This window comes from Labrus bergylta, chromosome 5 (assembly GCF_963930695.1).
Source record: "Labrus bergylta chromosome 5, fLabBer1.1, whole genome shotgun sequence".
Taxonomy (NCBI): domain Eukaryota; kingdom Metazoa; phylum Chordata; class Actinopteri; order Labriformes; family Labridae; genus Labrus; species Labrus bergylta.
Window position 1 is genome coordinate 31,652,132 of NC_089199.1, and position 27,469 is coordinate 31,679,600.

At 40.6% G+C, this 27,469-nt stretch overlaps 2 protein-coding genes across 2 annotated transcripts in view; both read right to left on the minus strand.

Moving 5' to 3' along the window:
* Window positions 1-744: 744 nt before the first annotated feature.
* The window catches only part of LOC136179321 (NLR family CARD domain-containing protein 3-like), a 94,583-nt gene continuing 67,858 nt past the window's right edge, over window positions 745-27,469 (minus strand). Inside the window, exon 9 of the mRNA XM_065955492.1 lies at window positions 745-1,892. Within this exon, the coding sequence (XP_065811564.1) occupies window positions 1,886-1,892 (7 nt within the window). The 3' untranslated portion in view covers window positions 745-1,885. The remainder of the gene's footprint in view (window positions 1,893-27,469) is intronic.
* LOC136179327 (NLR family CARD domain-containing protein 3-like) lies at window positions 8,255-27,046 on the minus strand. Its single transcript, XM_065955500.1, has 8 exons — window positions 26,806-27,046; window positions 23,475-23,616; window positions 22,094-22,282; window positions 19,479-19,690; window positions 17,321-19,199; window positions 13,378-13,551; window positions 9,123-9,296; window positions 8,255-8,432 (listed from the first exon to the last, which is right to left on the minus strand). Exons 3-8 carry the CDS (start codon window positions 22,222-22,224, stop codon window positions 8,255-8,257), a joined length of 2,748 nt encoding a protein of 915 aa, XP_065811572.1. The 5' UTR covers window positions 22,225-22,282; window positions 23,475-23,616; window positions 26,806-27,046.

Sequence of the window (27,469 nt, forward strand, 5' to 3'; positions counted from 1 at the left end):
ACACCACTGGGAACAAAACTAATCAAACATCTCTGTATATTCATTTCAAATCATTTAGTTAACTCCTCCCCTGCTCTGTGTAAGATGATGTGAGGTTTCCAAACGATATCCAGCAGTCTGCGCTGACGATCGATCTCTTCCTCGTACTCCACGATAGTTCTTTTAAAAACTACAAAAATGTCTTCCGCAGCAGCCGTTAGTCGCTGGTTGATAAACTCTCTCAGACTCTCAGCTGAACACGTTGTTGTGGTTTTATTAAACTTTAAAAAAAAGATGAACTAGGACAACAGGAAAGTCTGAGAGGAAATGTAGCTGCGTTCAAATCTGGTGCTCGCGCTGTTTCCTTCCGCTGTGTGTCACACTATAAAGTATCCTACCGATGGTGGAGGTGCTGCAGCCTTTTGTTCCGCTTTCTGTGGATTTATTTTGTTCAAAACTTCTCTTTATTCAAAAAACTAGATCATATTGTACAGGGACTGTTACTATGGTAACCGGGACATGCTGTGTCTGTCTGGAATATGCTCCAATCTGCTTTTTTTTGTCCACAATGAAACTAAAATAATGACATGAATTATATACTGAACTAAAGTCTATATTTACTGTGTCATCCAAAACTTCAGGTCGGCTTCATGAATTAAATCATGAGGAATGAACTTTTCCTCGATGGGACCTGGAGCCTGATGAACATCTGAAAACAAACGACTCAAGAGGACAAAAACATAAACATCAGAAAATAACACCAACTTCATGTTTGAGTCAAATGAAGTTTAATTTCAAAGAAGATTAATGTACAGCCTTAATAAAATCCAGACTGTGATATTTAATAAACAGAAGTGGTTGATGTTATTTAATGCAACATGGCCGTCGTATAAGAGGCGGATTGGAAGCAGTGAAACTTTGTGTTGACATGGTGTCAGTTATTTAAAAAGTAAATCACTTGTAGAATATAGAGACATTATTTGAGTGAATTATCAAGAGTAACACACATGAACAACATGACAGAAAGATCACTGTGTCTGGCTTTACACCAAGAGCAGAAACACCAGCCCATCTTAAAACACGGGGTTAATTAGATCAGACGAGGAACTCGTAGAGAATGTGTTGAAGAAATGTGGAGAACATGTTCCCTCTAAAGTGAAGAAGAGTCCAAGTATTCAGTTACAAACTACAGAGAGACTCAAAGAAAGCTCAACTTCCTTCACACTTCACTTCATTACAGAAGTCCAGTCAAAGATTATTTTTCTGCCTTTGAATCGCTCCACACTCCTGTCCACTAGGGGGCAGTGATTACAAAAAGAGACATTAAACTTGAACATGAAATATAAAAACATAAGAACAAATAAAAGAGCTGGTATCATCTATCTTTCTTTGTGTTTCCTGACACAGAAATAATCTCTTCAGATCGATCAGTCTGGGAGGAAACTGTGGAAACAGTGACACCTGCTGGCAGAAAGCAGTGATAGCAGCAACAGAACCTAAACATGAATTATTATTTAAATAAAACCCTCCACAGATTGAATTTATTTCTATTTGAAATCCTGAGATAATAAAAACAGAAGGTTCAAACATCAAAGTGTAATAAACATCAGAATAAACATCACACATGTCCACAGGGTGGCGCTGCAACAGAAACATTTATATACAAATCAAAGAGTTCATCTTCGGTCGTTGAGTCATGAAGCAGTTTAAATTCAGAATATGAGAATAGAAAAATGTCCGAGGTCATGGTCCTGTGTGTGACGGTGGAGCTGATCTCAGAGCAGCTCAGACTGCAGCACTGTGATTGGTCCGTCAGTCTCCCAGTAACACAGCCCAGTTAAAGACTCACCAACACACCAGCTGCTGCTTCCAGCTCTGTGATCAGCAGGATCCTCTCTTTAAAGACTCACCACCTGTTGATATAAAAAGACATAAATGAGAGATTAGACTCTGAGAGAGACTTCATGATGATTCTTTATATTATTCATGATAAACACGGACGGGGCTCGCTCCAAGCTATATAACAGAGCTACTGACACCATATGAGCCAGCCCGCAGTCTTAGATCCTCAGGTGGGGGCCTCCTGGTTGTTCCAAAGTCGAGACTTAAAACTAAAGGTGACCGGGCCTTTTCAGTCAGGGCCCCTCGACTTTGGAACGACCTCCCTGAGGAGATAAGACTCGCAGACTCCCTCAATTCTTTTAAATCCCTTCTTAAAACATACTTTTACAGACTTGTTTTTATGTGATGTCGTCTTCTTAATGTCTTTTCTTACTGGTTTTACTATTTTTATCTTCTTTTACTTCTTACTGTCTTTTATTTATGCTCTTATCTTAACTCCTCTTATGTTTTAACTTAATGATCTTACTTACTTTGTCTATTTATGTTTTATATTTATATATACTTTTTATTATTATTAATATTATAGTTTTTATTTATCCTTTAACCACTTGTTTCTATTTCTTTTTCTGCTCTTACCTTCTTATTGCTGTTATCTTTTCATTTGCTTTTAGCTCTTTTAGTTTCTTACATCTTTTAAATCTTTGCTCCTCTTGGTCTCAGCTCGTGTTGTTCGGTTCTTGTGATGGTTCTTATGATGGTTCTTATGATGGTTCTTATGATGGTTCTTGTGTTTCCTGGGTTCTTATGATGGTTCTTATGATGGTTCTTGTGTTTCCTTGGTTCTTATGATGGTTCTTATGATGGTTCTTGTGATGGTTCTTGTGTTGGTTCTTGTGTTTCCTGGGTTCTTATGATGGTTCTTATGATGGTTCTTGTGATGGTTCTTGTGTTGGTTCTTGTTTTTCCTGGGTTCTTATGATGGTTCTTATGATGGTTCTTGTGATGGTTCTTATGATGGTTCTTATGATGGTTCTTTTGATGGTTCTTGTGTTTCCTGGGTTCTTATGATGGTTCTTATGATGGTTCTTGTGATGGTTCTTGTGTTGGTTCTTGTGTTTCCTGGGTTCTTATGATGGTTCTTATGATGGTTCTTGTGATGGTTCTTGTGATGGTTCTTGTGATGGTTCTTATGATGGTTCTTTTGATAGTTCTTGTGATGGTTCTTATGATGGTTCTTGTGATGGTTCTTATGATGGTTCTTTTGATGGTTCTTGTGATGGTTCTTATGATGGTTCTTGTGATGGTTCTTGTGATGGTTCTTGTGATGGTTCTTTTGATGGTTCTTGTGTTTCCTGGGTTCTTATGATGGTTCTTATGATGGTTCTTATGATGGTTCTTGTGATGGTTCTTATGATGGTTCTTGTGATGGTTCTTATGATGATTCTTGTGATGGTTCTTGTGATGGTTCTTGTGATGGTTCTTATGATGGTTCTTGTGATGGTTCTTTTGATGGTTCTTGTGTTTCCTGGGTTCTTATGATGGTTCTTATGATGGTTCTTATGATGGTTCTTGTGATGGTTCTTGTGTTGGTTCTTGTGATGGTTCTTATGATGGTTCTTATGATGGTTCTTGTGATGGTTCTTGTGATGGTTCTTATGATGGTTCTTGTGATGGTTCTTGTGATGGTTCTTATGATGGTTCTTATGATGGTTCTTGTGATGGTCGGGTTATATATGTCTGTTGGGTATCGTGCACTTTGGGTTCTTTTCTGTTGAATTGTATTTAATTATTTTTAGTATTTTACATTTGTTATGTTCTTGTTGTTGTTTATGTTCTTCTGTGTTTGCTTTAGTTTGTTTTTGTTTTTGCTGTTTGTCAAAGCACTTTGTAAACCTGTGTTTTTAAAAGCTGCTATATAAATAAAGTTTTTATTATTATTATTCTGATCATATAATATCATCATTATCATGATTATTCTGATTATCAGTGATACAGAACATCCAGTATGAAGAGCAGCAGGGACTTCAGTCCTGCTCAGAAGTGAAGTGGGCGTGGAAAGTAGCACGCCACCTTTCAGCTCTCGTGGTCACGTGTTGGTGACTTGAAGCTTAAAGGGACAGAGAGTCCTTGAAGGCATCATCGTGTCAGAGACAGTTGAGTGATGTGTTTACTGAGAGTCTTTGAAGGCATCATCATGTCAGAGACAGTTGAGTGATGTGTTTACTGAGAGTCCTTGAAAGCATCATCATCATGTCAGAGACAGTTGAGTGATGTGTTTACTGAGAGTCCTTAAAGGCATCATCATCATGTCACAGACAGTTGAGTGATGTGTTTACTGAGAGTCCTTGAAGGCATCATCATCATGTCACAGACAGTTGAGTGATGTGTTTACTGAGAGTCCTTGAAGGCATCATCATCATGTCACAGACAGTTGAGTGATGTGTTTACTGAGAGTCCTTGAAGGCATCATCATCATGTCACAGACAGTTGAGTGATGTGTTTACTGAGAGTCTTTGAAGGCATCATCATCATGTCACAGACAGTTGAGTGATGTGTTTACTGAGAGTCCTTGAAGGCATCATCATCATGTCACAGACAGTTGAGTGATGTGTTTACTGAGAGTCCTTGAAGGCATCATCATCATGTCACAGACAGTTGAGTGATGTGTTTACTGTTGATTCATGTAAACTGTGTTTAAATCTAGCAGCAGCAGTTTCTGATTTTCTCTGCCTTTTGGGACAGAAATAACAGCAGACATTAAACACACCTTAAAGAGTTATTTCCACCTGGATGAACTGCAGTGTCTCACAGGTGTGCTGTGTGTAATCTGTCCCTGTGTGTGTTTCGAGCCTTGTGGAAGAACAATGTGAACCTGTCTGTGTCTGTGCATCTCACAATCTTACTAATGGAGCCTTTAAATAGCATGGAAATACTGCACCATGACTTTAGAGCAGGTTTTTGTTGGTCCATGGTGCAGCTGCTTTCTGCCCCCTGAGACAGCAACGCCCCACCAACACACCTGAGCACAGGTCATGTTAAGACCTAAACACACTCAGGGGAAAGAGGAAGTGCTGATTCAACGTTTACTGATGTAAAGGTTCAAGTGATTTATCTCAAGTGTCCTCACAGGGAAATGAAAAAGTGTCCCTCTGAAGAACATTTCTTTGTTTGGTGCAGAGTTAACAGAACTTCACGTCATATTTCAGAGATCATTAAACTGAATTTATTCTGACTTCAAATAACAGAAAAATAACAAACATTAACTTTGCTCTAATCAGTTTGATGAAGAATGTCTAACTGCTCTCAATCTGAATGGCTACTCCTCATGTCTCTTATTTTTCGTCGCTTGAACCGGAAGTCGTTCTGTGCCGCCATGTTGATGGACGTCTCAGGTCTCTTATTTTCAGCACAGAGGATCGAGGAAACTTGAGACCAGCCTTCCAGGAAGTCTTTTTACGGACAGACACACCCCCTTATCAAATATCACTAACTGACTGGATCAGACTTCAGTGAAACTTCTCAACATTAGCAGAGTTTAATAAGGGAGAAAAGACGCTAAACAGACACAGCAGACATTTAAGTGTCTGTAAACATCTGTCAGTTTGTAAAGAGTCGGTCTGTGATGAGCTGGAATTAAAAAAGTGTTTGACATGAAGATTAACAAAGAACCTGTTTGAAACCTGAAGTAAATTTGGACTTCACACCAACTTTATACGCTGGTTGAAAGCTATGAACAAGCAGCCTAATGCCAGAGTTAGAGTTAATGGAGTAATGTAAATGTATTTTTAAGATCTCTAAAGGTACCAGACAAGGGGATCCATTGTCACCATTGATGTTCGTACTATCTATTGAACCGCTGGCAGAATATATATTAAGGTAGAACACCTGAGCTGGTGGGGGAAGTCATTTAAGGATACCTTTCTGATAGAAAAGGACAGCTGTCATTAAAAGTAACACATGAACACCAAGATTCCTTCAAGTGTTTGTGTCGGCGTGTCTGCGTGTTTACAAACTACTCGCCGTTATATTGTATAGTTTCTGCTTATAATATGTCTACACTCATGCACTTTAACTTGTGTCAATACTGTCCATTTACAACTCTGTTTTTGCACATTTACATTCAATCTTCCATATCTAATCTTCCTATTTAAGACTAGTAATGCTTAGTTAAATCCTGGTTGTATATATTCACATTCTTAGTTTTGATATTTTTAGTACTTATTTACTTTGTATTTAATATTATATTGTGTTTAGATTTGCTAACATTGTGTTTTTTACTCATATATAATGCCACAATTTCCCAGTTTGGGATCAATAAAGTAATTCTATTCTATTCTATTATATTTACACACATTTCTAAGTAAAAGAACAAGATGATAAATTCCACTCTTTGTGTGGGAATGTTCTTCCTCATTACGCACAGATCCGTGCTCACACACTGTTGATAGATGAGCCCCCTGGACTTTTCTCCTTTCTTCTAGGTCAGTGGTTCTCAAACTTTTTAGCCTGCGTACCACCTCCGAAAATATTTGGCTCTTCAAGAACCACCATTATGGTAGACGTTAAAAAACACTGTAGGCCTATTTCTACACACATTTCATGCAAGAGGCAAATTAATTCATAAAAAGAATATTATTTATTATTGACTGCTGGCAGCCACACTGTAGGCCTAATAAGGGCTAGTGCTAGAACTGGCACACACAAAAGTGCAGAACAATAAAAATGACAACTTTATACCAACAACCTGTTTGGAAATATTTAGTCTCCAGTGTTTCCCACACAAACATGATACCTGGGCCCAAGTATATTTCCAACCTGTTCTCAATTAATTTTTCATTAATTCATAAAATTGCTGCGTGCCTGAGAGAGCGGGGGAGAGAGAGAGAGAGCGGGGGAGAGAGAGAGAGAGCGCGTGAGAGTGCTGGCGCCGATCTGCAGGCTCCGTGCAAACAGCGCCGCTTTATTATAGCCTAAGTCTCTGCGTTCAACATAGCAAAACTGCCTTTTTTTAAAAATCCCTCTCGACTCCTACGGAGTGCTAAGACATCAAAAGAGAGCAGAATCACATCAGCTTCAGAGCTCCAGAGAGAGAGATAGAGGGAGGGGGAGCGATAAGGTCCGCTGTCCGTACATGCATCAAAACTGAAGCTTCTCCTGGCTCCGTTTTAAAAATGTTAATGTACAGCTGCTTGCTGCCGATTGTGTGCTGAACTCCAATAAACAACAGAATATCTGTTAATGTAGACCTACAGCTGCTTGCTGTTGATTCAGGACTGAACTATAACAGAATATCTGTTAATGTAGACCTACAGCTGCTTGCTGTTGATTCAGGACTGAACTATAACAGAATATCTGTTAATGTAGACCTACAGCTGCTTGCTGTTGATTCAGGACTGAACTATAACAGAATATCTGTTAATGTAGGCCTACAGCTGCTTGCTGTTGATTCAGGACTGAACTATAACAGAATATCTGTTAATGTAGACCTACAGCTGCTTGCTGTTGATTCAGGACTGAACTATAACAGAATATCTGTTAATGTAGACCTACAGCTGCTTGCTGTTGATTCAGGACTGAACTATAACAGAATATCGAGTGGAACTTTTCAAAACGCGGGGCGTACTCCTGTTGTTGTTTATGTCTGTGCGCGAACATATATTGAGCAGATTAAAGTTGTTTGTTGCAAAAACTAGATTAATTTAGAGGGGAAAACACATTTGATATAAATACAACCCAATAGATACAAGACAGATAAGATAAGAGTACGACAATAAAAAAAAAGTCATTTTATGCTGAACAGGTTTGTTTTTTATATTGTGGAGATTTCTTTGCATACCACCACAGAGAGCCCGCGTACCACCGGTGGTACCATAGATTGAGAACCACTGTTCTAGGTGTATTGGTTTTTTTTCAGCACTTTTGTAGTAATTTGTTTGTATATTTAGTCACTTCTAACTTCTCATCTGCCTTGGTATGATGTTTACATTTTGATGATTAACGTTCTTTGTTTAAATGTGTAACCTTTTTACTAAACCATGTGACTACTACTGATCATGTGACTGGCTGTAAACCGTTAAAGGAAGTAGTTGGCTGCCATTTTGTACCTGCCCTGATGAAGGCCTGTATGGCTGAAACATGTTTTTATGAATCTGTAGCCCTGATGAATTAAAGGCTTTTTATGCTGAACCCTCTGAGTGCCTCAGACTTCTTCAAAAAATTCTAAGTTGGATCCCCGCACGGAAGAGCACCAGAGGAACTAATTACCAAAATAATTTACAACACCCATGCAGCACTCCATGCATCTGCTTTTTGACTGGAAATATTATATTTTCAAATTCCAAAACATTTCAAGGTTTTTAATGACTGTACGAATCCTGAACTGTGTTTAGTGAAACCCTGTAGAGACCAGGATGGACTAAACCCAACCCTGTACTCACCTCAGAGTCTCCAGTCTGTAGTCTGGATTCTCCTGAAGGTCACACAGCAGCTTCACTCCTGAATCCTGCAGATTGTTGTCACTCAGGTCCAGCTCTCTCAGATGGGAGGGGTTGGACTTCAGAGCCGAGGCCAGAGAAGAACAGCTGATCTCTGACAAACTGCAGTAACTCAATCTGAATAAAGAATAAAAGATGTGAATAAAGAGAATGATCAATCAGATGATAACATAACAACATAACTAGGTCCAATAAGTGAGTGTGTCCCTAAAATAAGTAGAGAGACTTTGTCATTCTGTTATTGTGGATCATTCAAATGTCAGCTTTCTACAGACATCATCCAAACATTCATACAGCTGTTCATGTCAATAAAGACACCAACATGTTACTGACCTCAGTCAAGATTACACAACCAATACTCTACTGAGCTTTACACACCTGGGAGAGTGTGTGTGTGTGTGTGTGTGTGTGTGTGTGTGTGTGTGTGTGTGTGTCTCTGTGTGTGTGTGTGTGTGTCAGAGTGTGTGTGTGTGTGTGTGTGTGTGTGTGTCTCTCTCTCTCTCTCTCTCTCTCTCTCTGTGTGTGTGTGTGTGTGTGTGTGTGTGTGTGTGTGTGTGTGTGTGTGTGTGTGTCTTCATTTTTGAACATTTAATAAAATCAGAAACTTTAAAAACTTAAAGAACTCCATTTAAACTATTTCAGTAAAAATCAGATTTTTTTATGATGCAGATTCAAACAAGAAAATAAACATGAACAGCATTCAATCTAAAACTTCATGGACGTCAGAAACATGTGAACATGAAAATGTTTCAGCTGATAATCAAACACATGAGATGTAAAACACAAACAGAGAAGAAGAGAACTGACCTCAGAGTCTCCAGTCTACAGTTTGGACTCTGCAGTCCCTCACTCAGCAGCTTCACTCCTGAATCCTGCAGCTTGTTGTCTCTCAGGTCCAGCTCTCTCAGATGGGAGGGGTTGGACTTCAGAGCTGAGGCCAGAGAAGAACAGCTGATCTCTGACAAACTGCAGCTCCACAAACTGAATAAAGAATAAAAGATGTGAATAAAGAGAATGATCAATCAGATGATAACATAACAACATAACTAGGTCCAATAAGTGAGTGTGTCCCTAAAATAAGTAGAGAGACTTTGTCATTCTGTTATTGTGGATCATTCAAATGTCAGCTTTCTACAGACATCATCCAAACATTCATACAGCTGTTCATGTCAATAAAGACACCAACATGTTACTGACCTCAGTCAAGATTACACAACCAATACTCTACTGAGCTTTACACACCTGTGTGTGTGTGTGTGTGTGTGTGTGTGTGTGTGTGTGTGTGTCTCTGAGTGTGTGTGTGTGAGTGAGTGTGTGTCTCTGTGTGTGTGTGTGTGTGTGCGTGTGCGTGTCTCCGTGTGTGTCTGTGAGTGTCTGTGTGTCTGTGTGTGTGTGTGTGAGAGAGTGTGTGTGTGTGTCTGTGTGTATGTCTGTGTGTGTGAGTCTGTGTGTGTGTGTGTGTGTGTGTTGTTTACACACAGTCTGACTTACAGACTTACTTAGTGTCTTTACCTTCTGCACCAGTTTTCTGAGGCGGTACACCTCTGTGTCTTTAAGACAAGTATCACCCTTCTTTCTCATCAACCACTTTGAAGCGGCAACAAACAAAGATCGATTTGGAAAAAAATCATCCACATTAACATCCCTCTTTCCTTTAGTTACTTCTAGGAAACTACAGATTTGCTCAAGATCATAACCATTGCTCTTCTGACCATCAGGGATAGATGAATCAGAATACTCTCTCTCACTATCCGAGTCAGGGAAGTCTTCTGAATCACTTTCTTGCAATCTTGTCTTTTCCTTTATTAAAGGCATTTTCTTTGGTGTCGCTCCTTTAGATTGTGCTTTCCTCTTTAATTTTGGCACTTTAAACAAATCTTCATCACCTCCCACTGTTTTTTCCCCAACATCATGTATCACCTCATCAATGTTCCTTTGTTCCAGCTCCTCTCCTTCTACACTAGTCTGACTCTGATTCTCAAACGCTTCAGCAGAGGCGGTTGCACACTCTCCATCCGGTTGTGTTTCAGACCCCTCAGCTGGTGTCTCCCTCTGCACCCCTTCACTGTTCTCCTGACCCCCCCCCTCTGCACCCCTTCACTGTTCTCCTGACCCCCCCCCTCTGCACCCCTTCACTGTCCTCCTGACCCCCCCCCCTCTGCACCCCTTCACTGTCCTCCTGACCCCCCCCCCCCCCCTCTGCACCCCTTCACTGTCCTCCTGACCCCCCCCCCCCCCCCCTCTGCACCCCCTTCATCCTCCGTGCTCGAAACAGCCTCTGCCTCTGGCTCACGAGCCTTTTCTGGACAATTCCGCACCAGGTGCCCTTCCTGCCCACAGCCAAAACATTTCATAGATTGTGTTGATGCGAAAATTGTGTAATCAAACCCTTCAACTTTAAATTTCATGACCACATTCAGTGCATCACTATCATTCTTTAGGATCATGTGGAGTTGTCTCCTGAAAGACACAACATGTTTCAGTCTGCTGGATTTACATCCTGACAGGAGCATTTTCATTGCCGACACAATCTGTCCATGACGTGAAAGCTCCCTTTCCAACACCTCATCACTGATAAATGGCGGCAAGTTAGACAGTATGATTTTTTTCGCTGGATTAGTGAGAGGAAAAACGATGACATGCGTGTTTTTAACAACAATTCCTCGCTCAACAACAAAGTTTACTTTTTCAAATGAGTCCAAAAAAATCACAACTGCGCTGTTCATCCTGGACGCAGCCCTTAAACTATCATACCCGACGACCTCCCCAACTGCCAGACTACAATCCTCCACTGAGTGCTCCACGCCGACCGGTACTTTAATTCCGTGCCGACGGGAGAGGTTTGTGAAACCCCCAGAAGCATTGGCACTGGGCCTGCTACCTGCCATGACACACAGCCAGGTAGGCTACCGGCTGCTGCCGTGCAGCACACCGATCACCCCCCGTGAACCCCGATAGTGATTAGAAAGACGTGTGAACAGTGTGTAAACTATCACCAGTGAAAAGAAACAGTTTCTCAAACCTTAATGGAAAAAAAGACGAAACCTCATCCACTCCAACACACTCTCCTACCGCTCAGCAAACACTCACGCATGCGCAAGAGAGAGAGAGAGAGAGAGAGAGAGAGAGAGAGAGAGAGAGAGAGAGAGAGAGAGAGAGAGAAAAAGAGAGTGAAAGAGAGAGAGGGAGAGCGAGAGAGAGACTTTAGATGTGTGTGTGTCAGGCCACAGCACAGTTGTCACTCGTTAAGGTTCATCACAGATTAAACCTGCTCACATGAATATGTTGTCACAAACACACAGAGTGTCTTTGATGTAAACAGTCATCTTCAGGTATTTCACTGTCAGGCATCAAATGTTTCCAAACCAACAGACTTGAATTTCTCCTTCAGCGTTGATCACTGCAGTCTGATCAGCTCCGTGTGGAGTTCAACTTCTTTAACTAAGTAAACTCAGTTAAACCACTTTTGATATGAGTCTGGCAGTCTGTTCTTCTACGTGTCCGCAATATCGTGATCTAACTCTGTCACTGACTTTTTATGCACCGTGAATCTGTGCCATCTCCGTGCACAATTTCTAGGAAGCATTTTAGCGCTGCTCCACAGTTAAACCAGCGGACCTCTGTATGATCGGACAGCCTGTGTGTGATATTGTTTTCAGATAAGAATGAAATGTTCAGTAATAGTTATATTTTTACAGTCTGATTAAAGCTGGTGATAAAGGCACAACAGCAGGCTACTGCATTTAGAAGTGATGTCACACTGAAACTTTTAGGTGATCAACACGTTCACCTCTGGGTGACCTAAAAATGAACCATCTGTAAATAAAATCAGTTAATATTCATTTTAATTTACTGTTTTTACAATAACCAGAGGTAAAATAAGTCTATCATCAGGCTCAACGCCGGTGTCCACAAACTACACTGGATGTGAGGAGACGGTCTGGGCCGTTACGCAGGACAGAGAGGATTGTTTTTTATTTGCACGAGCTGCTCTTTGTGGCTCACTCCATAGGAAGCTTTGTTATCATTAGTAAAACTTTTGTTTTCCATCAGTCAAGACAGGAGAAACTGGTAAGAAGTGTGAAGAACTGAAGACCGTCATGATGCACGCAGTGCAGCGCCTCCTGTCGTTAAGTCACGTAGCTTTGATAAAATTCTGGCAACTTGTGAGCAAATAAAACTAAAGAAATATCGCTCCTTCGATCTCTCTTGAAAACCTGCATTCTGTGTCACCTCTCTCAGGTGTTCAGCCTGTTTTCTGATGTGATGTATTACCAGCGTAATGCAGGAGCTCGGCCACTCGTCTTTTTCATGATACTCCCTGCTGAGAAAATCGTTCAAAGTGCCCCGTTTGATTAATTTTAGTATCATGATATCAACCTTTACGTTGCTCATTATAGGTTTTAATACAATTCAGGGAAAATAAGTATTACAAAAATGTAATTTATAAAAAAAAAAAATATATATTTTTCAATACATTTCCTCCTTCTTCCCAAAACGTCTCACGGGCCAGATGAAACCTGCTGTCGGGCCGTATGTTTGACATCCCTGCCCTAAGATAAGAGTTAGCCCTAACCCTAACCCCCCAAAAAAGACGATCGTCTGCAACGAAAAGTGAACTAAGTAAACATCTGTAATATTTATTCTAGTTATAGAGAAGACATTCAATCAAAGAGTCTTCAATTTAAACTTTCCTTTGACAGTTTCAGAATCTCACAGTGTCACAAACATCTCAGACAAAACAAGTGTTTGACTTTATTTTTACGTCTGATGGTTGAAATTGGAATGATTGTTTTTCTTTGTTTAATTATTCATAATTTATCTAAAAATCAGCTGTTCAGGTGGTAAAGAGTGAAATATACAACAAGTTATGTTTTTATATATTTAGGTTTAAAATGTAAGGCTTTAAATTGCTACCACTCTGTGGATAAAACCACAGAAGAAGAAAATGGACTTCAGCATTAAGATGCTCAGTGTGGATCATTTGATTATCAGCCTGAAGTCTACAGTTTAGTTTCACATCATATGAATCTGAACAGAGAAATTAAACCTGTTGTCTTACCTCAGAGTCTCCAGTCTACAGTTTGGACTCTGCAGTCCAGAACACAGCAGCTTCACTCCTGAATCCTGCAGCTCGTTGTGACTCAGGTTCAGCTCTCTCAGATGGGAGGGGTTGGACTTCAGAGCTGAGGCCACGACTTCACAGTGAGTCTCTGACAGTCCACAGTTAAAAAACCTGTCATGACATTAATGGTACATAATATGTTATTTAAAGGAATGTCTTAATATTTTGACAAATTGTGTTCAATCACATCAGAGGTTCAGCTGATCTGAACTCACTTTAGTTAACAAACATTTCTATCACTTGTAAACGTGTGTGTGTGAGTGTGTGTGTGTGTGTGTGTGTGTGTGTGTGTGTGTGTGTGTGTGTGTGTGTGTCTGACTGCTCCTGGTCCCTGTGATGTAATTGAGAAGTGGAGCGTGCATTTAGTGTGAACTATATGATCAGTGTGTATAACGCAGCACAGTTTAACAGAGTCTGTGTTGAGATGTTCACAGACTACAGCAGGCTGTGAGATGACGTCGCTATCGTTAAGTTAGCTGCAGACACGGTGACAGTGAACGGAAAAAGTGACCAGATCACGTTTGTTCCCAACACACGGCCGTATGGATCAAGGATCCACTGTGTTCTGTTGCACTAAAAGTAAAACTGTGTGTGTGTGTGTGTGTGTGTGTGTGTGTGTGTGTGTGTGTGTGTGTGTCTCAGCGATGCTCCGTCATGAAGACAGCAGAGAGAGGAGCAGGGAAAAGTAGCTGCAGCTGCATCAAATGTGCTTCATACTTGTAGCCTAGTTTTAAATAAAGTATAGCATAGTTATACATGAATGATGGGTAAAACATTTACCCGCCCTGTGGCGGATAGCCCTCTGAAATGTACTCTTCAAAAAGAAAATCTAGGCGTTTGGCGGTTGTTCATTTCAGACCCTGAGTATACATCATTACATCATACATAATATCAAATCAAGGCTTATAGTATTCAAGTAATAGGCTATTAATGACAGGAAATGTTTCAACATTTAAAGAAAATACTGACATGCTCTTTGTCTCGCTTTTTAACAGAGAAAAAAGTTTATTTTAGATCTTTAACTTTACTATTTTGAGGCTGGAGCGAGTTTTCATTGTAGCCATGTAGGCTAACTCATTTAGCTGCAATCTAGGTACAGCATCTGGCCGCCTGCTGTGCTGACAATAACCTGCTCCTCAACAACAGCAAGACGAAGGAGATCATCGTGGACTTCAGGAGAGAAAGAGGAAGCACGCACAACCCCATTCACATCAACGGGATGGCTGTTGAACGTGTCTCCAGCTTCAAGTTCCTGGGGACCCACATCACAGAGGACCTCTCCTGGTCCACTAACACCTCCAGTCTGGTTAAGAAGGCTCATCAACGCCTCTTTTTCCTGAGGACACTGAAGAGACACCACCTGTCTTCAGCTGTACTGATGAACTTCTACCGCTGTGTGATCGAGAGCATCCTGACCAGCAGTGTCTCAGTCTGGTACGGAAACTGCTCTGTCGCAGACCGTAAGGCGCTACAGCGGGTGGTAAAAACCGCCCAGCGCATCACAAGGTGTCCACTTCCTGCCATTGAGGATGTCCAAAGAACACGCTGTCTGCGGCGAGCTCATGGCATCCTTAAAGACTCCTCCCACCCTGCCCACAGACTGTTTACCCTCCTGCCCTCCGGCAGGCGCTTCAGAAGCCTCCGGACCAGAACCAGCAGACTGAGGAACAGCTTTTTCCCCAGAGCTGTTTCTCTACTGAACTCTACCCCCCGAACTCTGAACTCTGTCTCTCTCTCTCTCTCCCTCTCTCTCTCCGCACCCTGCTGACCCCCCTTTCCCCTCCATATCACCTCACACCCATCATCCCCCCACCACTCCTCCTGGTCACACACACACATCTCTCATCCATCTGTAGTATTGTATTATAGTATGTTCATATTATATCCATATTCTTTATATTATCTGTAAACTAGTATAACATGCTCACTGCATCTTAATCTGTATATTATTAGTATAACATGCTCACTGCATCTTAATCTGTATATTATTAGTATAGCATGCTCACTGCATCTTAATCTGTATATTATTAGTATAGCATGCTCACTGCATCTTAATCTGTATATTATTAGTATAGCATGCTCACTGCATCTTATTCTGTATATTATTAGTATAGCATGCTCACTGCATCTTAATCTGTATATTATTAGTATAGCATGCTCACTGCATCTTAATCTGTATATTATTAGTATAGCATGCTCACTGCATCTTAATCTGTATATTATAATCCTAAGAACACACTTATTTTGTAGCATTACTTATTTATAGCATTTATTTATATTTATTGCATCCCATTAATCCAGCCATCCAGATTTACCTAATAATTCACTTTTTTTGTCTACATCTGTAAATTTTGCAATTACTGTACATAGCACAGAATTACTGTACATAGCACAGACTCTTGCACTCAATTACTGTACATAGCACAGACTCTTGCACTTTCTGCTTATTTGCACTTCTGGTGAGATGCCAAACCTCATTTCGTTACTCTATACTTGTATATGTGTAATGACAATAAAGTTGAATCTCATCTCATCTCATCTCATCTGGTTAATGGTGTTACTTTAAGTTCTTCTACTGTCAGTGTTGCTCCCCCGACCTGGCCTAGTGGTGCCAGAGAAGAAGTTTCTGGATGTAAATACAAAGAAGCAACACAGTTTAGCTGTGTTCAGCTCGGCTGCAGGATTTATTCTGCAGAACTTGCCTCTCTTTGGGGTATTATGCTCCTCACGAGCGCTATGCGCCCTCTAGTGACCTGATTGAGGATTGCAATAGTAACAAGTTCAGTGCACTGGAATTCGGCTCTAAACAGATATTTTAGACACATAAACATAAAAAGATATGTTGGGGTCTATTTTTAACTCAATACATTTGTTCTGACTGTCCCAATGACTTTTAACACAGTTTTCAAATCTTGTCATCCATTTTTAACTTTTTGATAACCTTTGTTTTTAGCTTTAGACGATACACATTTTAATGAATTATATACACGTTTTTTTAACCCTTTACATCAGCATAAAGTGAGGACAGAAAAACTAATCAAATGTCCCTTTCCACGCACGCTAACACAACTCGTCAGACTTTAATCTCGTGACGTTGGCTCGAGTCCATGAAGGAGGAAAACAAAAATGTCCGAGCGGTTTAAATCAAGACAAAGAGAAATATTCTTGATTTACTTAATAGACCGTGTGCAGGAGTTAACCTTTAAATCAGCATTCAACATTATCCCAGTCTTTGGTTAATGGGGTTGTAATTAGGGCTGCCGCGGTGATCCAAGGTGGCTCAATAGCGTGGTGTGAGGTAATATCACACTGTACAGGTTTTAAAACCAACTGTCATGATTATAACTGTTTCAGCTGTGTGTGTGTGTGTGTATGTGTGTGTGTGTGTGTGTGTGTGTGTGTGTGTGTGTGTGTGTGTGTGTGTGTGTGTGTGTGAACGTTTGTCTCTGTCTCTGATTGTCACTGCGTTGTTGTTAAGAAAACAATAAAATAAGTTTGAATAAATTATAGACTTCAAACTTTCCTTTTTGATAAATCTTATAGTTAGGGCTGACGCTGGTGTAGACCAGATCCTAGTTCTGCTGCTATAGACTTAGACTACCAGGAGAACTGATACCTCTCTCTCTCTCTCTCTCTCTCTCTCTCTCTCCCTCTCTCTTTCTCTCTTTCTCTCTCTCTCTCTCTCTGTCTCTCTCTCTCTTTCTCTCGCTGTCTCTCCCTCTCTCTCTCTCTTTCTCTCCCTCTCTCTCTTTCTCTCTCTCTCTCTCTTTGTTTGTTAATATTTCAGATAAACACTGTTTTCAAAAACCTAGATATTGTATAGTATATATTTGAAGAACTAAACTTATTTTGACTCATATTTAATCACATCTGGACTTACTCTGCCTTCCTGCAGTTCCTCACAGCTGGAATCAGTCTCAGTCGTCCCTGGTATGATGTCTTGTACTTATACAGGTTCAGCTCATCCAGAACCTCCTCTGACATCTGCAGCATGTAGGCCAGAGCAGAGCAGTGGATCTCAGAGAGTTTCTCCACTGATCTGTTCTCTGACTTCAGGAACTCTTGGATCTCCTGATGGACTGAGAGGTCGTTCATCTCTGTCAGACAGTGGAAGATGTTGATGCTTCTGTCAGGAGAGATATCTTTACTGTTCATCTCCTTCAGGTTGTTGATGACTCTCTGGATCATTTCTGGACTGTTGTCTCTCCGACCCAGCAGGACTCCTAAGAGTCTCTGGTTGGACTCCAGAGAGAGGCCATGAAGGAAGCGAACAAACAGGTCCAGGTGACCATTTTTACTTTTCAGGGATTTCTCCATGGCACTCCTCAGGAAGACATCCAGGGATGAGTCATCACTTTCAGGAGTTTGAAAAATTATGTTTTTCAGGAAAGCCTTCACTCCACCTCTCTTCCTGTTTGTCAAACAGTGGAACATGTAGACTGCAGCCAGGAACTCCTGAACGCTCAGATGAACAAAGCAGTAGACTGTTTTCTGGAGGATCACACACTCTGTTTTGAAGATCTCTGTACAAACTCCTGAGTACACCGAGGCCTCTGTGACATCCAGACCACAACGCTCCAGGTCTTCTTTATAGAACATGATGTTTCCTTTCTCCAGATGTTCAAACGCCAGCCTCCCCAGCTTCAGAAGAACTTCCCTGTCAGCCTCCATCAGCTCATGTGGACTTGTCTCACGTCCCTCATCATACTTGTTCTTCTTCCTCTTTGTCTGAACCAGCAGGAAGTGTGAGTACATGTCAGTCAGGGTCTTGGGCAGCTCTCCTGTCTGCTCTGTGCTCATCATGTGCTCCAGAACTGTGGCAGTGATCCAGCAGAAGACCGGGATCAGACACATGATGTGGAGGCTCCTGGATGTCTTGATGTGTGAGATGATTCTGCTGGACAGATCTTCATCATCACTGAACCTCCTCCTGAAGTACTCCTCCTTCTGGGCGTCAGTGAAGCCTCGTACTTCTGTTAGCCTGTCAACACATGAAGGAGGGATCTGATTGGCTGCTGCAGGTCGAGAAGTTATCCAGATGAGAGCTGAGGGGAGCAGATTCCCCTTGATGAGGTTTGTCAACAGTGTGTTTAACGGTGATTTCTTTGTGACATCAGACACAACCTTCCTGTTTTTGAAGTCCAACGACGGTCTGCTTTCATCCAGGCCGTCAAAGATGAACAACAGTTTACAGACAGCGAGCGTCTCTGCTGTGACCTTCTGTAATGTTGGATGGAAAACACGGAGCAGCTCAAGAAGACTGTACTCCTCATCTCTGATCACGTTCAGCTCCCTGAATGAAAGCAGGATCACCAGACTGACGTCTTGGTTCTCTGAGCCGTCTGCCCAGTCCAGAGTGAACTTCTGCACTGAGAAGGTTTTTCCAACACCAGCGACGCCGTTTGTCAGAACCACTCTGATGGGTTTCTGTTGGTCGGGTTGAGCTTCTGTCTTTTGGTTCTGTTGGTCGGGTTGAGCTTCTGTCTTTTGGTTCTGTTGGTCGGGTAAGGCTTTAAAGATGTCCTGACACTTGATTGGAGTCTCATGGAGGGTCTTCTTTTTAGAGTCTGTCTCAAGCTGTCTCACCTCATGTTGGGTGTTCACCTCTTCACTCTGTCCCTCTGTGATGTAGAGCTCAGTGTAGATCCTGTTGAGGAGGGTTCTACTTCCTGTTTCATCACTTCCTTCAGTCACATGTTCACATCTCTTCCTCAGACTGATCTTAAGTTCATCTGTAACCTCCTGCAGACCTCTATCTGCTGAAAGAGAAGAAACATATCCTGAGACTGGATTTATAAAATGATCAAATAAACAATTTTCATTATTACACATTAAGCAAACTGCATGACACAAAAACATCCCTGTAATAAATGTGTGCTGCTACAAGAGAAATAAAATATACTGAATATAAACTGACAGCAAGAATCAGATAAAATGTAAATGTTTCATTTAACTATATATCAATGAAAATACTAACTGCTCTGTCTTGTTTTTAGACACAATGACTTCAGTCTTACTTATTACAGTGCTGGACTTACTGGATATCTGCAGTCCTCCTCTTATTTTAGATCGCTTTCCACACTGGGGACAGGAGGACTCTCCTGATGAAGTAGACTGGTCCCAGTATGAGGTGAGACACTGTCTACAGAACCAGTGTCCACATCTGGTAGAAACTGGATCTCTTGGGACACACTGACACAAAGCACAGCTGGACAGCTGCTCCTCCACAGAAACAGACCCCTTTGTTATTCTGTGGAGATAAGGGAAATCATAAAGCCGTGAAAACTGACACTGACATTTAGAAACCAGTGGTGGACTGAATCAAATAAAGACACAAAACATTTTAAAAAGGTGTGCCATGTCCTCCGCAGTGAGCATGTGCAGAAGTCTGTCTGTGTAACCATAGAGTCTACCATCTGAGTCCAATAACTGACCTACAAGTGTGATGTTATTTTCAACCAGTTTTCAAAAAACAGGGATTCATTTTTGTAGAGAATGTCCTTATTGTTCCAGATGTAATATCTGTGTGGAGAGAAGCTATGTTTCAAGATGAGAGACCAAGTCAAGAGTATCTGTTTATGGAAGTTGGATAGTTTGATCGGGATTTTACTGATATTATAGTTGTAATAACAGTAATAAAATTCCAGGCCACCAACTTTAGAAAAAACATAATTAGTGAAGTTTCTGACGTAACTAGGACAGAGATAATATACTGCTCCTTTAAGTTTATAACGTGTACATCTGGAGAGATTTGTATCTGAAGGAGATTTAGGAGTCCCCTCAAGTTGAATGTTTACATTGAGGTGTTGTGTAGGAGTATTGCCAAATATGGATGTGTTACATGATGTTTTTTTTGACCCATGATGAAAAGCAGACGTTTAGATGCATATAGGCGATTGTCTCTGTATGTTCGGGGAGATCATTATTTAGCTTCTTGATCCTCCTGGTCAGACGTGACCAGTGACTCTGTTTCTTGCTTAAATAAAATTATACTCTTTGAAAGCAAGTCAGAATCAACGGCAAATTTCTTCATCAAACATACCAACAACAAGGAAATCCACATCATTAGGAATCATATTCCATAGAGATGTTGGGTTATTTAAAATGTCTCAGCTTGTTCACTTTGAATGTTAAGAGCTGTGAAGTCTAAAAAGTTCAAGCCCCCACATTGACTCGTGTTTATTGTCACGTTCTTTTTAACATAATGTATTTTGTTTTTCCACAGAAAGTTAAACAACGTATAATCAAATCTTTTGGTTACATTTTAGTCAACATCCAAAGATAGAGCCGGATTAGTGAGTCTGGAAATGCCCTCACCTTTTGAAAGAAAGGTCCTTCGTCTCAGAGATAAATCTCTTTTGTAAACAAGAGTTTTATCAACGATGGGATTCAAATTTAAGGTGCACTTTATATTTTGCTCCTTGGTGATAACTACTCCCAGGTATGTGACCTGCTGATTCACTGGATTATTACAAATATGGGGAACATTACAATCTTTAACAGCCATAAGTTCAAAGTGTTTAATATTTAGGTTGAGACCTGAGACCTTTGAAAAGTTATTAATCAGCTTTATAGAGAGCTGCACACTGAGCATGTGCAGGAGCTGTGTCACGACCTGCACACTGAGCATGTGCAGGAGCTGTGTCACGACCTGCACACTGAGCATGTGCAGGAGCTGTGTCACGACCTGCACACTGAGCATGTGCAGGAGCTGTGTCACGACCTGCACACTGAGCATGTGCAGGAGCTGTGTCACGACCTGCACACTGAGCATGTGCAGGAGCTGTGTCACGACCTGCACACTGAGCATGTGCAGGAGCTGTGTCATGAGTTAAAAAAATAAGTACCGTAAAATCTGAAATATAAGTTGCTCTGGTATAAGACGCGCTGTGTTTTTGAAGGTCTCTCAGAGAGAAAATAAAGTTTACACTGTCTTCCTGCGTGACAGTTTTTATTGTGTTCAGCGAAGTCCAAAACCTGCAGTTACTGTTCAGCTCTGTCACCCTTTTAGTCTGTTTTCTCTTTGTGGAGTCTGCTCTCCTACCAGCTACAGTACGGTAGTCGAGCTCTCAGCCTGCAGGGAAAGTTGTGAAGCAGAGACTCCTAGCTTGCGAGCTCTCTGCCCGACTCCACTTGTTTCTCTTTAACTTTAATAAAGGACTCTTTCAATCAAAAGAGCGTTCAACAAGGTTTATTTATGGAACAATATCCTACAGTTTTCTGTAAATTAATTATTATGACCTCTTGAGGGAAAAGTTTTGAAAAAAAAAAAGATCTCATTGTGTAGTCATGTTAGAAAAAATAAAAAAAGACAAACAAAGAGTGGACACAACAGAAAAAATGATTGAAAGAAAACGATCACAGCAGATCTCACTAAACTTCAGGATCAGTTTAAAAGACTTCTTCCTGCAGAATCACAGAGAAGACGACTAGATACACAACCAAAGAGTCAATACTGAAATCATATTATCTGATCTATAAACATATAATACATATATATAATCCTTAGTATGTTGTTATGAGTTCAGTGACTTTCTCTGTATGATCACTGTGTGCAGGTTGATGATTAAAAACAAGAAAATCAACACATTATGGTGTTCAGGACTCTTTTTTTTTAGTTTGACAGTTTGGTGATTAAAAAAAGTTCTCTTACTGTGGATCTGAGGGTCCTGGTTCATTACTGAAGGCTGGAGGAAGACCTTTAGACCAGTCACTCTTCATAGAGAGACAGCTGGACAGAGGAGACTCTGCTCTGTCCTCCTCTTTGTCTCCTTGATCACTCATCTTCTGATCTCCAGATTGATCAGAGGACAATAAAAGACGTTCATGCAGGTAAAACAACCTGAGGACAAAATAACAAACAGGTGAGACACAAGCAGGAAAAATGTGAAAGACGGAGATGGTCAAGTGTCCACATCTCATTACCTGATGTGATCCTTCATTTGATTTTCTCTTCCTTCCTGTCTGTCTAAGTACCTGATGCAGCACCTCAGTGCAGTTTGTTTTGATCCTAACATGATTTGTCCGTCTGATCTGCCCTGAATAATGCCAATAACAAGACATTGAGTCTTGCCACAACATTGGTACAGCCTACAAATTCTTTTACCATTTGGGAAGACTTCTAAAAGGCTAGAGAGGTGACATTACCTTCACTTGAAACTGTCAGATATCTACATTGAAGTCATTTAAGCTCACAACATACACTCGGCTCCTCTCCAAAAATAGATCTGCTGCTATGAGAGTCTTACACAAACTGTTACATCCACACAGACCTAAACCAATGACCCTTAGATGGTCGACAGATTTAAAATGATATATCCACAAAATGATTCAAGTGAATGATTATGTGAAAATAAATACTAACAGGCACAACCAGTACAGCAGGCTTAGATTTAAAGTGAACAGAGATTACAGTACCACGCTGACATCCAGCTGAAATACAAAACTAATGTAGTTCAGCTTCCTGGGCGCTAAAACGCCCTCGGTGTCAGCTGTTTTTAGTCACTGCACTCAAACGCTATCAGTCGAAAGACGTTCAACTTTGAGAACAGCGCCACGCTGATCAATGTCACTTCACACACACACACACACACACACACACACCCTCACCAGTGGAGGTCTGGGTGTGTGTGGTTGTGTCTCACAGACACACACATTAATAAAAGTCCGTAAGAAGCATCAGAAAATAAAGTAGTCTGCTTAGTTGACTTCACTTTTCTGGGCATGTCTCTCTCTCTGCTGTTACTCAGGGAACGCGCTGTTAGCATGCTGCATTCAGGGGAGCTCAGAAACGGGAGTCGCAGGAAGTTGTGTGTGTGTGTGTGTGTGTGTGTGTGTGTGTGTGTGTGTGTGTGTGTGTGTGTGAGTGTGTACACAAAATGTGTTTTGAAAAGAGGAAGTAGTCCACATTCACAGAGCTGATCCTGCTCTGTATGTGATCAGTTTTAAAGTATTACTCAGCATGAACCTGCTTCATTAACTGATGAACCAGAGGTTTAAACAGTAAAGTCATAATAATGTTGAATTAAACTCACCCTGTCTCACACGTCTTTGTCCTTCTGCTCTGTCCACTCAAAATGGAGTCTAATCTCTGACTCTCAGAACACTTTCACTTTGGTTTCTTGGAAACCCGTATCAGCTCAGAGTTTCTCCTCCCCTTCTTGTTATTTCCTGGAACTGAAACAGTGATGACTTTTGTTAGTTCAGGTTTCTTGGTGATCGTCTCCCTCTGCTGGGTTCAAAGTAAAAAGCATTAATTCAAGCGAACTAGGTTTAGCAAACTAAACAAAGTGAGCTGGGATCATCTTCAGCAATAGTTGTGGTTTTCAGACCGTTAGCCCCTATGCTGCTTTGTTTTTGGGTTTGATCCCTTTGTTACTATGGCAACAATAATGCTCACTAAATCCCAGTGACAGTTTGGTTTGTGTAGGGAACATCAGCCCCACATGTATAACCAGTGGCAGATTTAGTCATTTGGGGGCCCTCTGCATCTTTTGGGAAAATGTGGTGTTTCTAAACAGATGGGTCGGGACCCAAAAGTGGGTCTCAGAGCCTTTTTCAGTTGGAACCGAATGTTATTCACAAGTAATGAACAAATTGGAAAAGGTTGGATACAATTATTATTTTTATATAAATTCTGCTAGTATAAAGCCCAGTGGTTCAGACCATTCACAACATGAATTCTGATTTTTTTTTAAAACATAAGCAACATCAATACAATGTCAAACATTATTATTATTATTTTTTTCGAACATGTTTTTAAAATAAAATAAAATATACATTACAAACAAAGCAAACAGCAATCAAAGCATACTTTCTGCAGTGGCTCGATTTTTTTTCCTTAACCAGTCCATGTTCGAAAAAGGTGTAGGATGAAGTTAAATAACATATCCAGTCCTACCCTTTTTATCTTTTTAGCTTAATAAATGAATCCAAGATGAAGCTTTCAAAAATAAAGTTGAATAATACAGATAATGAAGTAACAAAAGCAACAGATATAATCAGGCGCGTAGCCTATGGCTCATTGCAGAGGGGGCGGGGACCAATAGTGGGCCCTTAAACTGTCTATAGGCTATATAGCATATGCTGTAGCCTATATAGTAATATAGTATAGAATTTATGGTATAATATCGGCTGTATGGAGATACAAGACGGGGCGGGACGAAGAGAAATGCCGCTGCAGATTACAAAGGGTGCTATTACAGTGACAGGGACTTATCAGTGAGTGACCTGCTGATGTTTAAGCAGAACAAGTGCTGATATGTCTGTGTGCATATTCCACCGTTTAAACAAGTAAAGCAGAGTTAATTAACCGGACGGGAAATCAATGATTGAAGGCAACTACAGTTTAACATTCAGTGAAGTTGGACGCTCATCCAGCCAAACAGACAATACAATAAAACCACACATTATCAACCCACGCACGACAACAAACTTTGTAAACAGAGTGACAGCAATGGTCAGGACCAGGTTGAGTTGTTGAGGGTTGAGTTGTCAATGAGAAAACATTTTTTATTTAGTTTTTTACACTTTTAATGTTACGAAAAACTGCGAGGTAAACAGAAATAAAGCAGACAGACGACAAGGTTTTTAAAACTCCAGACAGCAGCGGGGGCCCAGCAAAGGGGGTGCTAAGAGGTGGAATCAATGACATTACAAACAGGCCACAGCACCCCGCTGGTGCTGTTTGCTGCCGAAGTTGAGAACCCCCTTGGCAGTAGAGGGGGGCCCCTCTCTGCTCTACAAAATACATTGTGTGTCTTGATTGCGGCAAAAGAAAAGAGAGATTCAGACCTAGTCAAACTAACTTTATTTGAAAATTCAACTAAATAACAAAATGTATGTTAAATTTGGCTCAAAGTGGGCCCCTTAAGACAACAGTGGGCCTGGGGCGGCCGCACCTTCTGCCCCCACACTCGCTCCGCTACTGGATATAATGTATTACACACATCAATTGGTAGACGGTACAGACCTTACAACTGATATTGATTCAATTTTTCCCATTGACTGCTCAATTTTATATTTGTTAAATATGTTATTCTTGAAAATGTCTTTAAACTGTCCTAATGTTTTACATGTTTTAATTTCATCACTGCAGCTGTTCCATAAATCAACACCCTTCGTTGTAATACAGTGTAGTTTCATGTTGGTCCTTACTGCTGGTTTTTTTAACATAAATATTCCTTTGAGATTGTGTTTACTGTCCCTCTGCTGAAAAAACTTTTGGATACTGTTCGGTATCTGATCATTTTTAACTTTGTACATGATTTGAGTGGTTTTAAAGTTGACCAAGTCGTTAAGTTTCAGTGTTTTCAGTTTGATGAAGAGTGGGTTGGTTGGTTCTCTGTAGTTGGAGTTAGTTATAATTCTTATGGCTCTTTTCTGGAGAATGAACACTGGTTCTGTATTTGTTTTGTAGTTACTTCCACACATTAACTAATATATGGGAGTATTAGGGAGCAGTACAACGTGTAAAGTGACTGTTGATTTAACAGCCCTTTCACTTTAAATACAATTGCAATAGATTTCGATATTTTTGCCTTCATGTATTGTATGTGTGATTTCCAGGATAATTTATTGTCTACAATAACTCCAAGAAATTTTATTTCAGCCACTCTTTCAATTTCCACATCATTAATCATAAGTTTCTTGGTCAAGCCAGTTGATCGGTTCCCAAAGATTATAAATTTGGTTTTACTTAAGTTCAATGTTAGTTTATTTGAGTCAAACCAACTCTTCAGTTTCTTTAATTCATTTTCCACTGTATCTAAAAGTTTTTCCAGATTGTCCCCACAGCATAGTAAATTTGTGTCATCTGCAAATAAAATAGTTTTTAAAATACAGGAGACTTCACATATGTTATTGATGTACAGAAGAAATAATAATGGCCCCGACACTGAACCTTGGGGAACTCCACACTTTAACTTCTTCTGTTGTGATTGAGCATGATTGATTTGAACATATTGATATCTGTTGTCTAAGTAACTGATGAGCCAAGTGAGTGCAACTCCTCTGATTCCATATTTCTGTAGTTTTATTTGTAATAAGTTATGGTCAACTGTGTCAAATGCTTTTTGAAGATCCAGGAAAACTCCTACGGCATAATCTTTGTTTTCGACGGCTGTTGTGATCTCTTCTACAAATTCTATGAGTGCCATTGAGGTGGTCCTGTTGTTTCTAAATCCATACTGTTGATCATACAGTATATTGTGTTTAGTAATAAAATCATGTCGTCTTACATAGTATAGTTTTAAAAAATATAGTTGCATAAAAATAAGCAATGTTTCCAGCAGAAACCTTTATGACTGTGATGACTCTCCTCATATAAGCTCATATTCTTTTAAAACAATATATCCATTATCTTACCTCTCAGTCGAGGTTTCATTTCAGCTTCATCAGCTACCAGCTAGTGGTGGGCGATATAACGATCTTAGATCGTGAAGGATTTTAACGTGCTGACGATCTGCCAAAGCAGGGAGATCGTATAACCGGGGTTATGTGTTTATTCTCTCATGCTGCAGTTTATGCTGCGACACAGACGCGTCTCCCCCTCCCCCTCTTTTGCTCCGCAGCGGTGAAAACGAAACTTAAAGTAAAGTCCGCAAAAACCTCTCCATATCATATTTCCACTAATATTTTTCCAAACCGACACGGCGTGAGCAACAGTTAACTTCTCTGCATAGTGTGCACAGTTAAGTTTACATCTCGGAGAGCGAAACCGTTTAAGGAGCCGGAGAGACGTTAACAGTCTGCAGAGAGTCAGACAGAGAGGAGCTCAGACAGACAGTGAGGGGAGATATAACCCCGGTGTTTCAAATGTTGCTGTCGGTGTTTTCTGCTCTCTCTCAGTTTTTAAAAGTTACTTATCAAGCTTCTCCACCTGAAGCTCACCTGTTGTGATAACTGAATTTATAGGGATTACACTAAACGACGTTACAAAGCAGCAGGCAGCTGAGAGTGAGTAACCATGGTGACTGTCTGTCTGTCAATCAACAATGTCCCGCCCCCTCTATGAATTAAACTCTTCTGT